The 17,120-nt window shown below is 40.3% G+C and overlaps 1 protein-coding gene across 1 annotated transcript in view; it reads left to right on the top strand.

Moving 5' to 3' along the window:
- The window catches only part of CDKAL1 (CDK5 regulatory subunit associated protein 1 like 1), a 406,460-nt gene that overhangs the window by 327,409 nt on the left and 61,931 nt on the right, over positions 1-17,120 (top strand). Inside the window, exons 10-11 of the mRNA XM_060244150.1 lie at positions 2,619-2,799; positions 7,621-7,683. Of these exons, the coding sequence (XP_060100133.1) occupies positions 2,619-2,799; positions 7,621-7,683 (244 nt within the window). The remainder of the gene's footprint in view (positions 1-2,618; positions 2,800-7,620; positions 7,684-17,120) is intronic.

Raw genomic sequence — 17,120 nt, 5'->3', positions numbered from 1 at the left:
CATTGTGGGGCCCAGGGGGCCGGCGCAGCGGCACGCTGAAGCAGCCTGTCGGTCACTTCCAGGTTCCTGTCCTGCATCTTGACCGGTGTTATTAGTGACAGGCTGCTTCGGCGTGCCGCTGCGCCGGCCCCCTTGGTCCCACAACGATGCGCGCGCGCGCAAACCCCCCCCCCCCCCCAGTGTCCCTGGCTGGCCTTCAGACATTATGGTCACCCTAGTTGTGTGTGCGCGAAAGTCCCCCACTCCGGGACAAAGAGGACTTGGCAACCCTACATAAAGGTGAGTTGGTGGGCAGGAGAGATGGAAGCAGGAAAAGGAGAGATTATGGGGACTTCTAGGTAAGGGAAAAAGGAAATAGTGAGAGAGGATTAAATGAGATGCTCCCTGGAAGTCCTTGTAGATCCCATGCTTGTTAAACATAAATTTAGCAAGTTCATATATAGCTATGTAACTTCCTAAACTTTTGTAAGTGCTTTACTTTCCACTTTCATTTCAACAGTCTCCTTAGTTTAATTGTAGCAATGTTGCCTATAAAGATGTTGGGGGAAAGTTTAGTATGTTTTTAATGGTTGGGGTTGGGCTCGCTTGACTAGATTGTGGTTAACCTTTGTGTTTTTAATTAAATCCGCCACTGACTTCCCTGGTTTCTCTATTTGGAATACAAACATATATTGCCAACCCCCCACAAAACAAATAAATTAGATGGTAATTATTGCAGAAAGAGCTTTGGGCACACATGCTTATTATGATTTTTAAATTGAAAGAGTCTAATCCCGTGTCAGTCAGGGGAGTTTGTCAGTGACAAGCAATGGAATTTGTGTCAAGGACATTTCACCAATTCTAGAATGACTGAAACTTGCCATTTGTGTTCCCATAGAAACTGGCAAACACATCTGAAATAGGTGACATTGCCAGTGATGTAAGATATTGCATGCTATTGCAATAGCCAGATATGTCATTAAAGTAAGTGAAACAACTAAAATAGAACTGGTTTTTGTCAAATGTAATGCACATTTTATTAATCTTTTGGATGTCAGACAATGCTACTTTCCATTTATTGGCAAAGTAGTATCCTTTGCCCCATTTAGGCCTGGCTGAGCTGCAAACCCCATGAAGTGAGAAAATAAATTAATAATGCAGATTCTTGCTTTATTCTGATATTGGAGTGCAGATCTTGGAAGCATATAGAAGTATGTTAAATATACTTGCATGTGCTGGCATTGTACTCACAGACATCCTCCTGGCATTGCCAATAACAACATGGGGGTAAAAAAAAATTCTAGTATTGTCCAGTGGAGTTCCTGTAAATGTAATAGTAAAGGGATGGACTGGTTGCCCTAGAAACTGCCACAACACATGTCCTAAACAGGTGGTTTTCAAACTTCTTGTTTCAGGGGCCCCTCTCTCTGTTAATGCTGAGGAATGGCTAAACACCTGTAGTAGGAAACCTTAGGCTTGTTGAGCTTTACTGTTGCTACTTATGCTCTGAGAATTCTTCCAAGAATATAGCCAAAGCTTTCCTGCAGATTCACATTTTAGAGGGCAACTGGGTAACATGATCAAGTTGACTGATTAAGGAACCCCTGGTAAGCTTTTAAGAAATGTCAAGGCTCCCAGAACATTATTTGAAACCGACTGATCCAAGCTTAGTCCTAAATGGGGGGTTAGAAAATGCTTTGAGGGAAGAAGGACCCCCAACTTTTCTCTGCTTATCATCTTTCACATATGAGGTGGGGTGGTCAGGATCAAGGAATAACTTCTTGCTTCCCATTCCCAACCCATTGCTCCTTTCTCCCATATCCCATCCCCCATATTTGCTGTTCTGTGGTCTTATACTGAGTGACCACATGGCCAAATTTCTTCAGATACACAGACATTTAACAACTGCATGCACTAATGAACCTATAATTCATAAACCACAGAGATCACCCATTCTGTTGGTTGTTGTAGATTTTTCAGGCTGTGTGGCCGTGGTCTTGGCACAAGACCACGGCCACACAGCCCAGAAAATCTACAACAACCAATGGACTCTGGCCATGAAAGCCTTTGACAACATATCACCCATTCTGCTCTGTCTGCATTTCTGGGGATTTGTTGACAGTTCCATGGTTTTCTGTGACTAATCATAGTTAAAGGAATACACAAAATACTGGTCTAGGGGTTTCGGGAGAATGAAATGTCAAAACAGGAATTTTTCATGTTTTTCCAGCGAGTTCTGACACTCAATGGGAAAATTACTCAGTGCCTAGTTAAGTGGATACTAAAAATCTTATTCTTTACAGTTATGTTCTTGTTTTAAAAAATAATTTTTCTATATAATTTTTCTCTTTCATGAACAATCCTTTATTCAATACCCATTTCTGGTTTCATATTCATAATAATCATGGCATTTGGGGGGGGGGGGGGTTGCATGCCGAGAATTCTCTGTTAGAACTGTTCCTTTGACAAAACTTTTCAGGGTTTTCTTGGAGAGAAACCAAGACAATTTAACCAGTCAAATACTGCGCTGATCTTCAGCCTGAACTGAGACCAGGATTTACTATATGCCTAGTATTTTGCTAGAAAAAGAAACTAATTCTTTAATGTAATGCTTTTTTTGTTGTTTTCTTTCATTTCAGAGTGCCTGGAATAACAATTGCTACAGACATCATTTGTGGGTTTCCAGGGGAAACAGATGATGATTTTCAAGAAACCATGAAACTTGTAGAAAAGTATAAGTTTCCAAGTCTCTTTATTAACCAGTTTTACCCACGCCCTGGGACTCCTGCTGCAAAAATGCATCAAGTTCCAGCTCAAATAGTAAGTGAGTTTTTGTTTTTTCTTTCCATCTTTCTAGGCCAGATTATTCTATGTCAAATATTAATGTACAGTTTTGCTCAATAGAAACTTTTAGTTGGGAAGTTTCATTTTGCAGGAGATTGAAAATGCAGTTCAGGTTTAAGTTGTATCTGTCATCCTTTGTTCAAACGTTTGCTGAAATAATATTTGTTATATTGTCAAATTGGAATGCTTATAATGGGTTAATTAACTTGGAATCAAAATTATAAGTGGACTTGATTATTGTAGATTTTACCTCTGCATAACAAGATCCAGAAAATTCTGATGGTAGAGATCAGAGTGGGAGTTCACATACAGAAAGGGAGGAAGGAGGTAAGCAGGGAAAGAAATAATGAGGAGAGAGTAGTTTAGGAAGATGGAAATGGGCTGCTGAAACTTGTCACACTCTTCCAATGGCCAAATCCTGAGTGTTTCTCAGATGTCACCTGGGGTAGGAGCAACCCAAAGCCTTTTTGGGGGGATCTGGTATTCATTTCCCAAAGCATTACTTCACTGAACAAAGGAGTAGAATACTGCATGCGTGTTTTCTCTTGTATCTCTGTAAGTACAAGAGGCTTAGGATATGGTTGGCCTCTGCTTCGGCCATACACTCACACAGTTCCTCTGCCTTTCCCCCCAATTTCCTGTTTTATCAGGCACTTTTCCATTGCTGTTGCCGTTTCCTCATTTTTAAGCTACCAGATCTGAGCCAAACCCCCCTGCTCCTCAAAGGAGATGATGAGCAATAGCCAAAAGAATAGAAGCGGGATCATAGTGAAGCCTGATCATACGTTCTCCTTTGTTTACCCCATGGTACTCTGTCTTCAATACTTTAAAGGTAAAGGTAGTCCCCTGTGCAAGTACCAGTCATTTATGACTCTGTGGTGACGTCACATCATGATATTTTCACGGCAGGCTTTTTAATGGGTAATTTGCCATTGCCTTCCCCAGTCCTCTACACTTTACCCCCAGCAAGCTGGGTACTCCTTTTACCGACCTCGGAAGAGTGGAAGGCTGACTCAACCTTGAGCTGGCTACCTGAACCCAGCTTCCACCGGAATTGAACTCAGGTTTTGAGCAGAGCTTGGACTGCTGTACTGCAGTTTACCACTCTGTGCTGCGGGACTCCTACCTTCAATACTTTAGTTTTTTTCTAATTTATGTTCCTTGGTATGGGGAGCATTTAAATTAGGCTCCTGATTATGTAATCCTGGAACATTCTGTAGCATCTTTTAATATGATTGCACGATATTTTACTGACAAAGACATTTACATCCGTCTTCCCCCCACCCCATTCTTACAGTATTAAAGCAATTAATCACATGTATCAATCAGCAATTTAATCTCCCAAGTTAAACCCATCCCCAAACTGAAAATTGGTAAGTAAGCTTCCTAGGATCAGTATATCTTATATCTATTATTTAACCTTTTAGCTAATACAGTAAGTAATTACAGTCCTTATATTCTAATATCCTATTTCAAACACATTGAATCAAATAAGCATAGATTATACTTAATTATGCCTGTACTCAGATAAGCAATGAAAATGACAGAGGGCTCAATATTTCTCAAATGTGATGTAGCAGAACATAAACAGCTTTAATCAACAAGCAGATTAAAACTCGTATCAGTATCATTTTATTAAGCGTATATCAGATTATGATAATATTTATTCTTGGGTAGAATATCAAGGTCTGTTAAGTAGGTGACAATCAGAAACCATAATTCCACAAAGGCTTCCTAAGACTTGTTGAGCTGCGATAGAGCATTATAGTTATTTATTTTCCCAAGGATGAAATAATCTCAGAGTCTGATTCTATTGACAGACTTTGTTGTTTTGGCAACATTATACTTTTCTTTAGGCAGATTTTGAATCCAGTGGCACCTTTAAGACAAACAAAACTTTATTCAAGGTATGAGCTTGCACATGAAAGCTCATAGCTTGAACAAAGTTTTGGTTGTCTAAAAGGTGCCACTGGACTCAAAATTTGTTCTGCTGCTTGAGACCAACACAGCTGCCACCTGGATCTTGTTTTAAGGCAGTCGCAGTAGCTTAAAGTTTGTTTCTTGATCCAATGACCTGGGACTAGGAAACTTGAAGGACTGCCTACCCTATCTGTCTGTCTGAAGAAAAATCTTAGACCCTAATTTTCCAGTTGGTTGTAACTGGTTGTAACTGAGGGTAGAGGGAGGAGTACTGTTAGCCCTTTTTAGTTGTGGCACTCAAGATAGGAAATAGCCTCACCATACTCGCTTGCCTGGGGCAGATTTATGGAAGTTTGATTACCTTTTTTGCTGCTGTTTTATTATTTTGCTGTATGAGTTTGCTCTGCTATTTTAAATGTTGCTGACTGTTTTGGTTATGCTTATAGCGATTGGGTTTATAATTTGTATAATGCTGTTGTATTGATGAGGCTTTGGGAGGAAGGGCAGGATAATAAAAATCTACAAAATTATAAAAATGTGGGGTAGACAAGTTTGCCGTTTTCTACAACCTATGTTTGCACTTTTCCTACTTTCCCCCTGTAATTTCCTATATTTTCTTTGGACTGTTTCATTATAATTTTGTGCTAGGTATAGTGAGTTGAATGATATTAATCTTTGTACAAATGAAAGGTCATATTTGCACAGTGTGACATTCCATGGAGACCTGTGTCATAAATATCTGCAGTTATCACATAGCATTATAAAATCTAATGTCACCATTTCAACCTATAGAGCAGTGAATTTTACAAATGCTGCTTAATTTCTGAGTTTTCAGACACGTTATCTGTGGTCATAGCTCTACTACAGCCTTTTGTGTTTATCAGTCAGTCTTATTCTTAATTCCTCTTGGGTGATGTTGATATGGGAAGTAATTTTATTGAAGAAGATAGCTATCAACTGTATTTTGGTTCTTATAGAGTGGTTTTTAAATTTGTTTTTGGTAGTTAGTGGTAATGATTACTTTTGAAGGGTTACTTGACTTAATACACTTTAAAGGGGATCTCATTTGTCTAACTCTGGGGCAAATGAATGTCAGTGTCAAGAAGAGTATTCATAAAATGCGAAGTTATTTTAAAGCCCAAAAGCATTGTATTAGTTAATATTGTCACATATTGTTTCACAACTCAGGGATGTCCTTTCAAGAGAAATTAGGTTAGTTTGGCATATTGAAATTTATTGGGTTTTTTGCATAAATGATGCCTTAAGTCTCTATGATTTGAAAGTGCTGTCCCCTAATTCCAAATACGTGATGCATTCGCTGTGGTTACTTAGTTTGAAGGAAGTGCATATTTGAATGTGCTTTGCTTTCTATCCAGTCTTTGAAGAAAATAAATACGTTTCTCCAATGTTTTTTGTTTGTTTGTTTAAAAAGAAGATGCCAGTACTTACAGTTGGTGCATGTGGTCACATCTCCAGGTGGGCTACTTTCTATCCCCTTAAGGTTGCCAGCCCCCAGGTGGGAGCAGGGGAGCCCCATAGCCACGACCCAGCGCAGCATCCCCAATGTTGGAGACATTGCATGTGGCTATGTCATCCCACCCCCCACTCCTGGAAACACTCAGCCCTATCCCCACAGCTGTCAGTGGGTTCCTTCTTAGCCTGTTCATTATGCTACCCAAAATGCCTCCCTTCCCCAGCTTCTCTCTTGAGGCCAAGGTCTGTTGGGGGCTGGGCTAATCTCTCAGGCTTGGCCTAGCCTGTCCTTTCTTGGGTTCTTCACTCTCATATTATGCAAAAGAATACCAGATTGGCTGCCATGGGCAGGTATAGTCCTCAGGCCCAGCTGCCACCTTCTCCACCATCTTCTGGGCTGTAGCCTCAACTAAGTGACCTTAGCTGACCAAAATGGTGCCAGAACAGCATATCTGTATATCTGCGAGGATCAGTTAGAATGCTTAAGGCTGTTAATCTGAGACAAAAGGGAAGTAAGGAGATATGATAGAGATCTGTAAAATTGTGCATGGTGTGGTAAGAATGGACAAGGAGAAGCATTTATCATGTAATTTTTTTTTGACACAATACAGAACAGAAAAGAAAAATAATATAAAAGAAACAAAAGAATTATAAAGAGTAAATAAATATAAAGGAAAAGTTACCAATTTTCTCTACGACAGATAGAAATATATCTACATGATTCACTCTTACTCTGTAATTACATTTTACATTCCTATTGCAAGAAGTCTAATATGTCACAGTCAGTGTTCCCTCTAAGCTAAGTTACCATGAGCTAGCTCACAGATTTTTAGCATCCAGCTCACACATTCTTGTCTTAACTCAGGAAGAATGACCCCAGAGCTCAGTAATTTATGCCAGTAGCTCACAACTTTAATGCCAGTAGCTCATAAAGTAGAATTTTTGTTCACAAGACTCTGCAGCTTGGAGGGAACATTGGTCACAGCATGTTAGCCACTTAACATTTAATTATCATTTCACATCTAAAAATGCTTCCTGTGTTGAGAGCCACAAATGCGTTTTTGGGCACAGCCTAGGTTTATATATATTTCATATTCTTAGAATGGCGCAACTAATACAGTGGTTTTTAAAATCCACATTAATTTTAACTTTGTCATACTATAAATAGGTATGCCATCCAAATCTCAAATCATGTCCTTCTAACTCCAGTGCCTTTTATTTCTCAACAAGGGCCATTCTTTCATCCATACTAAATGACAATTTGGGGTACAAGTATAAGTTTTTAGAAAATCCAATTTACTCCTATGTTAATGTATTCACAACTGCATCTTTTAATATCGGCACAGTATTGGGTTTTTTAAAGTTGTGTATCATATATAATTACTTTTCCCTTTTTTTCCACAGAAAAAGCAAAGAACGAAAGCACTGTCCAGTTTATTTCATTCATACAACCCTTACGATCACAAGGTAAACAGAAAAGAAGATATCTTTGTATCAATAATAGCATTGTGGTAACCAGAATATTGCTAACAATATTCAGTATGCTGTGTGAAAGGATATAACTCCCTGATGCGACTAAGGCTGTTATTGCTACTGTACTTTATTTTATGGTGTCTGTCAAGGTACACTGCTAGATTCTGTCAGGAATACGGATGCGCATGAACCAGGAAAATGCAGTTCATGGTTTGTAACATGCCTGGTTCATGAACCACAAACTGTCATGAACCTTTAGGTGCCAAATGAACCAGTTTGGTTTGTGAGGTTCTCTGCGCAGTAGAACTGCCCATCTCAGAGTGCTAGAGAAACAAACTCACAAGGAATCTCCAGCTGACTTTCCTCTACCTGCTCTCCAAGTTTGGAAAGGATTGGATTTATGGGGTCCAAGTTACAACCTCCCAAAGAAGATGCCCTCAGGAAAGAGCTTTCTGAGGAAGTGTCAGAAACAACTGGTGCACATTCAGGAGTGAATAGAAAGGACCCTGTGCAAGCCAGAGGCATCAAACTCGCCTTGATCATCCTCTGCGTACCCTCCAGGTTATGTGCAGTCTGGATTTAGGGGGCCCGCACTCAGGCTGCTGTGGATGGGACATTAAGGCAGGTCACACTCCAAGAGGTCAAAAGGGACATAGCCTTTCACTGACTGCAGTGGTGATGGTCAAAGCTCAAGTCTCTGAGTGCAAGGCAGAACAGTGCACTTCACAGCAGACCTCTAGAGCAGGGGTCCCCAACCCCTGGGCCACGGACCGGTACCAGTCCATGGCCTGTTAGCAGCTGGGCCACAAATTGTATAATTATTTCATTATATATTACAATGTAATAATAGACATAAAGTGCACATTGTATCATCCCAAAACCATCATGCGCCCCCCTCCCGGTCTGTGGAAAAATTGTCTTCCACAAACCGATCCCTGGTAGCAAAAAGGTTAGGGACCACTGCTCTAGAACATTCAGCAGGACTGTTGGAGCATGGCCCAGGCCCCAGGAGGAGACAGTCATGTCACCAGGCTACAGTGTGGTTCTGTGCTATGTGAAAGGGATGGGTGCAGACCACACAGCCAAAACCATCATCACCATGATACAGAGTAGCCTGACTGAGTGGGTGGGTGGCAGTAACATCGTCCATGGCTACATGATCACAGACGCCAATGTCAACATGCTCAGCGTAATCTCCAACAACTGGCTGACCCTCTCCCAAATAGTGCATGTTCTCAAGTCCTTCCAGGACACCGCAGGCAAGCTCTGTACCCATACTCACTGGAGCTGGGCTCCAAGGGGATGGCTGTGCTCCCACAGGTCAGGGCCTTGGCAGAGAAGTTGTGGGTGGCCATCACTGCCAGGTTGCATCCTCTCTGCAACCAAGGAGAGTACAAGCTTGTCTGTATCTGTGATCCTTGGATAAAAGGCAGCATTACTCTCCAGAATGCAGAACTCTTGCAATAGAAGCATGAGCTCTGCAAAAAATAAATAAATGCAGAGGCTGTAGCCACAGATGTGGCCAGAAGGAACAGCAAGTTCAAGAGGCTGAGAAGGAGGAAGAGCCATAGCACAGCACCTTTGCCTCAAAGAGCTCAACCAGGGACAATCCCAGAGGTGAGAGTGAAAGAGTACCTTGCCAAGTCCCCTGAGTCCACCTAACACCCACACCCCAGCAGAAGAGAGGAGTTCACAATCTAGAGGGTATAGAATGTGGATCTTCAGCCCAGGCACCCAGTAACTAAGTTCTACCACTTGACACGAGCAGAGATAGGGTGGCTCAGAGCCCTGAACCCACCTGACGCCCAAACCCCAGCAGGGGAGAGGTGTTCACATTCACAATCAGGAATAAAGGAATGTGCTGTGCTCTTAACAAATTCACTGCCTCTCTGTCTAACTGCCAACAGCCAACAAAGGAGGGGTTGCAGAGCTGAACTGAGGGTTTTTGTAGCATTACGATCCCATTGAGCAGAATGGGAACTCTGTTATTGGCAGCCAGCAGTGTCTATTAAGCTTTGGAGGTCCATGTTCATGTTTCCAAGGCTAGAGAATTCCATCTCTTTGAAGTTTTGTACAGATATTAAATGAGCAAATAAAGTCTGTCAGAAAATATATCAATTCATGAACTGTCAGTAATAGCCTGAAAGTTCATGGAATGTTTGTGCCAGTTGCCCTGCCACAAACTTTGCTTCGCAATCCACAAACTGGCCAGAATTCATGATGAATTTTAGTTTGTAAGCTGGTTTATGCCTGTCCCTAGTCAGGAACTTTCTAGACCTAAGCTGGAAAAATATTTGGGGCGAATGGTTTCACTGTTTTAATTTCAAGGAGTTCTACATTACATGTCTCACAGTATAGAGCTTTGTCTTCCCATGCAGTTCTTGTGTCAGCTGTCACAACAACTACATTATCAGTATTTTTTTTGCTTTAATATTTATGAATTAGCTGTTTTATCTAAAATTCCCATCTTTCCTGTTTTTCTGGTTTTTGTCCTGTTCCTGTACTAGCTATATTACACCTTGTAGTGGACTATGTGCATAATGCACAGTGATCTACCTTCAGAAGGTGCCTTTTTTGCAAAACACCCATGTCTCCTCAGTGAAATTGATGCCTCCTTTGCTTCGAAGCAGGACATAACGTTGAGTGTAGTATGAATTGCCAGTGATTTACCAAGAAAACTCATAGTAATCATGCTACTTGTCTCTTGGTAAATTTGTAGAAGTATCAGCTTCAGATTCTGTGGTTTAGGCTTTGATGGTCTGCTTAATATGGAACCCTAGTCCTTATGGCTTAAGCCTTAAGTGGTACCAAAATATCCATTAAAATGTCAAGCCACAGTATCGGATATGAGTACCATTTAATGCCAGTTGTATTAGGGAGTCTCTATGAAGTATATGACAATATACGCAGTCATTGATATCTTTTTGAGGAAGGGGCTACAGATGTACCAAGATTCCTTAATGCAGTCTGTACTATACCTGGCAAATTCAGATGAATGCATTTTGCCTCTGCTCTCAAACTTGCCATGGAACCTGTTTTTAATAACATTACTAGTTGATCTGGTCATCTGCAAATCTGAATAATTTGTCATATTTTGCATTTTTATGTTTTTGCAGTAATATTGGGCTTTTCTGTTACTCATACATTAAATATACTATAAAATTGTTTCATGCTGATATATTCTTCCATTGCCAAGTGGATGTGGTGTAAATGTTAAATCATAGCTGAAATGTAGTAGCCCCATAGGGTTTTCAAGGCAAGAGACAAACAGAGGTGGTTTGCCGTTGTCTGGTTCTGCAGAGCAGCACTGTACTGTGGTGGTCTCCCATTCAAGTTCTAACAAAGGCTGAACTTGCTTATCTTCTGAGATCTGACCAAATGGGGCTAGCCTGGGCCATCCATATTTTAGTTGACTGGTGCTGAACTCTTTAAAGTACATGAGATGTTACTGCACACTTTTAATATATTAATTTTTAAGCAATGGTTTTGAAAAATGTGCACCATTATCTATCCAGCACTGAAAAATTCAGTGAAAGTCAGTTGTTTTTTTTTTTGGGGGGGGGGGTATAGGAACAAAAGACAACATATTTGTCTATCCAAATTTTCAATATTTTTAGACTTTCCTTTGTGATCTTTCAATTTGTAGTTAGCTTTACATTTGCACAATTTGATGTTGGGTTGTATTCTGAATATCTAAAGTAAGGTACTCTGTGATTTTCAGACATCCCCAATCACATAGCAATAATTTATTACAACATTATTTGTAGTTTAGATAGTTTCAATGATTTGGCAATTATACATATCAATAATGACACTTGTCAAACCTTGGCATGTTTACAATAATGCAGTTGAAGTATAATTGTGGATATTATGGAATAGCAAAAAGAAAAACAATTATTTGGAATACTTTTCTTCTCGTTTTGGAGTGCAGATATTGTTAGCAATTGTGTAAATTGATTAATATTTTCTAAACATTTTTTAAAAGGTTTAGAACTAGCATTTCAGAAGGGAGCAGTGTATTGCATTATTCAGCTGGGACTATTTAGGCTAAATATTATAATAGATCAATTAAGGTCTAACAAAGAGTAGCAACTGAAGAGCCAGAAGCTTTGTTTCTTTATTTCCTTCTTTAAATTCCCTGGTGATATAGATTTCTTTTTTATGCTCAGTACAAGAAAATTCCTTTCGCCGACTGTAATCTTTTTTCCCTTCCTGTTCATATCCTTTGTGGCATGATATCAAAGTATCCTCAAATGATTTTGGCTCTGCTTGTGAACTTTTATACTTCTTTAACAAATTAGTCATCAGGTAGTGTGGCAAATAATATAAATGCTCAGATCTAGTCTTTTTGATACTTGTTTCAAGGACTTTCATGAATAACAAAAATGGTAAAATCAAATGATGAATGGTTTCTGAAGACCAACTGTGTATCTTTTGGAGTGTGGAGATATTCACATGAAGAAAGAAGGGGAGAGAAATGCAACAAATTGACAACAGTGATGAGTGAACTTTCTCCTGGTTCAGTTTAAATTTCATTCAGTTTGCACCTGCCGAATCAAGGTGTTTAAAAACAAATTCTCAAAAATTATTGTTCATTTCCATCTGAGTCCAGTTCTGAAAACTGGAAATCCTGGTGTGCTCTTGTTTTTAGAAGCATGATAGTCCTGTGAGCTTGAATCTGGCTGTAGCAGCAGACTGGAAGATCCCTCTCTTGGAACTTGAAATGCTGGTGAATTCAGCATTGCTACTTTCCTGGTTATGTAGATTTGAGACATGTGGTGCGCAGGGTATACATCATTCATATGAAGATCTTGTCAGAGGTCATGTAAGCCAAAATGCCCTCAAAACGAGGTTGGGGAATTGTCAGGTGGGCACCTGGCTTAATCAGGATCTTTTACCTGTGTATACAGGATTCCACGTCCAGAAATGAATGCTTAAAAATATTAGGAACTCTAATTAAGTAAAACAATTAAATTTTATTCAGAAAATATAGGCTTTCATTCAAGATAAAATACTCATAAAATTATATATATAGTCCTAAGAAAAATAGATAGAAAGATAGGGAAACACGTGGGTAGATGAACAGGGTGATATTTACCAATCATAGTCTTCAAGGAAGGCTCCAATGGCGACGAGCGAGGACGGGGGAAATGGACCCAAGACTGATCAGGAATCGAGGATGGATCTAGACAGCGAAACTAGGGTACTGCTAGATGCACACCTATGGGTAGCTAGTCCACAGATTATAAGGACTCCCTTGAGCCCTTAGGGGATAGGAGGTTCGAGGGAGGAGGAAGGTGGTCAGCTGATGCATAACCTCCCAAAAAGGGGAGATTTTGCAGTGACCATAAGGGCTGGACTACTGCCACAACCAATAGAAAGTTCATTGGTGGCACCTAATTGTATGCCTACTTCTAACCAATGGACTGGCTTGGATCCTGGATACCTGAGTGAACTTTCAGGTTGAAATGGACCAGGGGGAGGCTCCAAAATGACAGTTGGTAAGAAGAATAGAAGCGATTACTGGGTGGGGAGATGCTTAGGACTATCTAAAAGGGTGACAAGAGAGGGTCAAATCATGGCCTAGGTAACACCCAGTTTACACAAAGGAACTTGGCTCTGGCTGAAGATGGTCTTCCTCTTCTTCTGTCTTCTCCTTGGCACCAGTCTTTGTCTTGAGTTCTGTTAGACAAAGAAAGTGGCGGTTGGACAATTAGCCACTCCTTGGATGGGTAGATTGCTTGCAGGCACAGGTGACATCCGATGTGTACGTGAGCCGTCCGCTTCCCTGGAATGGAGTCAAGCCTGGTAGGAAGATGTCTGAGTGTGGTGTTAGCCCTCCACAGTGGATTCTATGGTCAGTGCTTCAAAACCGTTCGCCTGGATAGCTCCTGGCGGGGATGGACGTCATACGGAATGACGGGAAGCCTTCCGTTCTCCTGGTGGGCACTCTTGGACCGGTCTGTAGCGTTATGGCTGCTTGTACTGCATAAGTCCCTTTTTGCCCCTGGATAGGTTTACCCACACTCTCTGGCCAGACTTGTGCGAGCCACTTCTCCAGGTGCTCTGGCAACCAAGCTGGTGATTACGATGTTCTGTAAGGGGGTTTTTCCTCACAGTCATGGGAAAGCCATGTTTTTCCAAGGTTCTGATACACAAGAGAGACTCATCTCTTCCTGAAGCCCCACCACAGTCTTCACATTAAGTGTATGTGAGAAAAGGGAAAGAATATATTTCTTTGCCTTGGATTACAATTTTAGGCTTGTGATGCTCACCTTGGACTGGAGGCAAGCATTACAGACCTTGCATTGCTTAGGAAATTACAAGCTATTGATAGCTTTATTAGTTGTAAAGGATGCCTTGAATCTCAAAGAGTTGTATGCTTTAAATGTACAGTTGACTAAGCGACTGCCTAAAGTCATCTGTTTTTCTTTGATCACTCATCAGCCTTCTCTGCCCACCTTAGAAGCAGCTGCAACATGCAAACTCTGTGCTGTTATTTTTAGTTTCAAACTTCTAAGATACAGTTTTTTGTAATTCAAGACATGTGTGGAGCTGCCTTTTGGCCGGCAAATTAATTCATTTCACATATTTTTAGTTTTTAATCATTTCCATGGATACTATTTTCTGAAGTGTAATTCCTTACTTGTTAGTTGCAAGTTAGTTATAATGACTTCAGTGGAACTTACTTCTGTATAATGGCAGTAATCCAACAACCTCCAACACCTTTCTTTCTTTCCTTCCTTCTTCCCCCTTTCTTTCTGTCTGGACAATTGGAAACTCTTTTGGTTAGGTTAGGTTGGGTGGGGTGAAGGGAAGCTCGTGACTTCCAGATAACAACAAGATTCAGAATTTGTGCACAAGATTCTGGATTCGGGCCAAAAAGCTTACAGTAGATGTGCCAGTAACTTTTTTGCATGAAAAACGAAACATTATCACGTAATAATGGCATAGTATGTGTTGTATCTTCAACACTGGAGTTTGTTAGGGATGCCAGCCTCCAGATGGGTCCTCCAAAATCACAGCTCATCACCAAACAACAGAGATCATTTCACTTGGAGAAAATGGGTGCTTTGGGGGTGGGCTCTTTGGCATTGTACCCCACCGACATCTCTGTTCTCCCCAGGTTCCATCCTCAAATCTCCAGGAGTTTTCCAACCTGGATCTGGCTACCCTTCCCCTGCCCATTCCTGCTGGTGGTCAAGCGGGAACTGACAACCCTATTTTGTCATCTGATACTTAGGATATCACGTCTCATTCGAAAAGGAAAGGAAAAACCATTATTAAAACAGAGGCTTATATACTATCATTTTATACTATCCTTTGGGTATTTAAAATCCTACCTAGTGTGCTGTCCTTGCCAGGATAAAAATATATATTTCATCTGTTTAACAGAAGCAGAAAATGGGAAAGCCCAGGGCATTTCTGTGTTTTTCATAGATCCAGTGCTTTTAAAGACCACCTTTCTCCCTTATTTTAAATAATATGTTTTTTTTGGGGGGGGGTCGCTCTGTAATGATGTCCGTAGACTATATTTCACTGAATAAATTTTGCAGAATCTGAGAGCACATGCTCCATTGTAATTGTAGTTTTTCTTCCATATTTTTCTTCCTGAGTTTATAGTACAGTACTCTCCCCTCGCTTTCGCAGAGTGTACCCATCCTGGTAAGACTCCATAGCTCAGAAAATATGTGTTGGGGCACTGTGGTTGTAAACAGACTTTTTAAAAAACAGAGGTTTGCTTAAACTCCAAGAGCATAACGTAAACCCTGTGGAGAAGCAGATGTTATAGCTAACAGATGAGTAGATCTGATGAGACTTTTTAAATTATTATTTTAAGTCTTTCCACATAATATGGAAAAGATCCAAACTGAAAATTTTCTTCAGCGGATTGATTGATTTTTGTTGTATGATTTCATCCCAAATCAGATATCTTTTACTTAAACCAGTAAATGCACTGATCAGATTTTTCCCTTGTTATAAAGCCAATATTGGACTTAATATGGTCTCCGGTTGCTTCAGTTAAAATTCCTGACTTCAAAAGCATTGCATCAATTTCCCTTTTCCCCTCCATCTGTGATGCGGTATGTGATTGCAAACATAGAGAACATCAGCAGTTCTGGAGCTTAGAGGAATGGATAAATGTGCAGCTTTATCGTTTTTCTGGAGCTGCTCCTGTTTGAATTACTCCAACCAATAGAATCCAAAAGAGCATTCACATTGCTGAATTCTATACCTTGTGTCTCCCTAGATTACCCTGTTTTAATTTTCACCCAGGTGGGGGGGGGGGGTCTTCAAATTTTCTGTCTTCTGTTGCTTGTTTTCTAACTGCTGTTTCACAGTTTCATTTTGATACTTGCAAAGCTGACGTACAAACTGTTAAACTTATATTTTGTTTTTCTTTAGTATATGGTGTTGCTTCATTATTTACATTGCTTCTCTTGTTGCTGAAAGTTTAAATAGTATTCAGTCTATATGCACTTGCATAAAGCAGATAATAAACATAAAAATAATGGTTTAGGAGAAAGAATATACTTCAAGAAGTTTAACAACACAACCATGCTTAGTGGTTTGTTCCCTGTGAATCAATGTCACATATTGTGCCACTGTTCTGGGACAATTGAAATTTTATCCCATATTTTCTTTGATTATGTGTAGACTGCCCCTTAGAGAGATCTGTGGATACAGCTGGTGGTGTTCTCCTAGGTTTTCCTTATTCCTATGACTTTCCTGCTTATTGATACTGATCCTGGTATCCAGTTACTCCATGCACAGAAGATGGGATTTCCTTTCTCCCTGTTCTTGCAGCCTATGATGGACAAGGCATTCATCAGTCCCCTGCTTTGTCATCTTTAATGTGCAGAACCATCCAGTCCAGAGAGAAGAGAATGTATTAGAATACTGTGTGAGAAAGGTGAAATTGGAAACTCTGGTTATTCTGGAGAGAAAAAATCTGAACTGATGAGGGAATCAGTGGGATAGAAGTCTGACCTAGGCAAGCAGAGTGGTTATTTGGTTAAGGTTACTTATGGAAGTGCTCTTAATCCAGTTTGTGCCTATTTTATGAAGGAAGGAGACTAGAAATACCTGTACTGCTGTGACTGAGGAATTTGGTCGATTTGCAGAACTCTTAGAGTTGGAGGCCTCATACATTGGTTGACTTAAACCAGGGATGTCAAACTCATTTGTTACAAGGGCCGAATGTGACATAAATGAGACCTTGTCGGGCCAGGCCATGTATGTCATAATGTGTGTCGTAATGCAAGGTAGTGAAGATATAAACTTTAATTGTGTTTGTTTTTGTCCTTTATAAAGATTTTTTTTAAACTTAAAACATTCTTAAAACATGAGCAGTCGTTGGTCTTAAAGGTGCTTTCTTTGGATTCAGGGAGCTGGGCAAAGGAAGTTCTGGATTCTTTCCTTCCTTCCCC

This window comes from Heteronotia binoei, chromosome 7 (assembly GCF_032191835.1).
Source record: "Heteronotia binoei isolate CCM8104 ecotype False Entrance Well chromosome 7, APGP_CSIRO_Hbin_v1, whole genome shotgun sequence".
NCBI classification, from domain to species: domain Eukaryota; kingdom Metazoa; phylum Chordata; class Lepidosauria; order Squamata; family Gekkonidae; genus Heteronotia; species Heteronotia binoei.
Note: the sequence above shows the minus strand (reverse complement) of the source record. Positions and strands in the feature narration are given on the sequence as shown.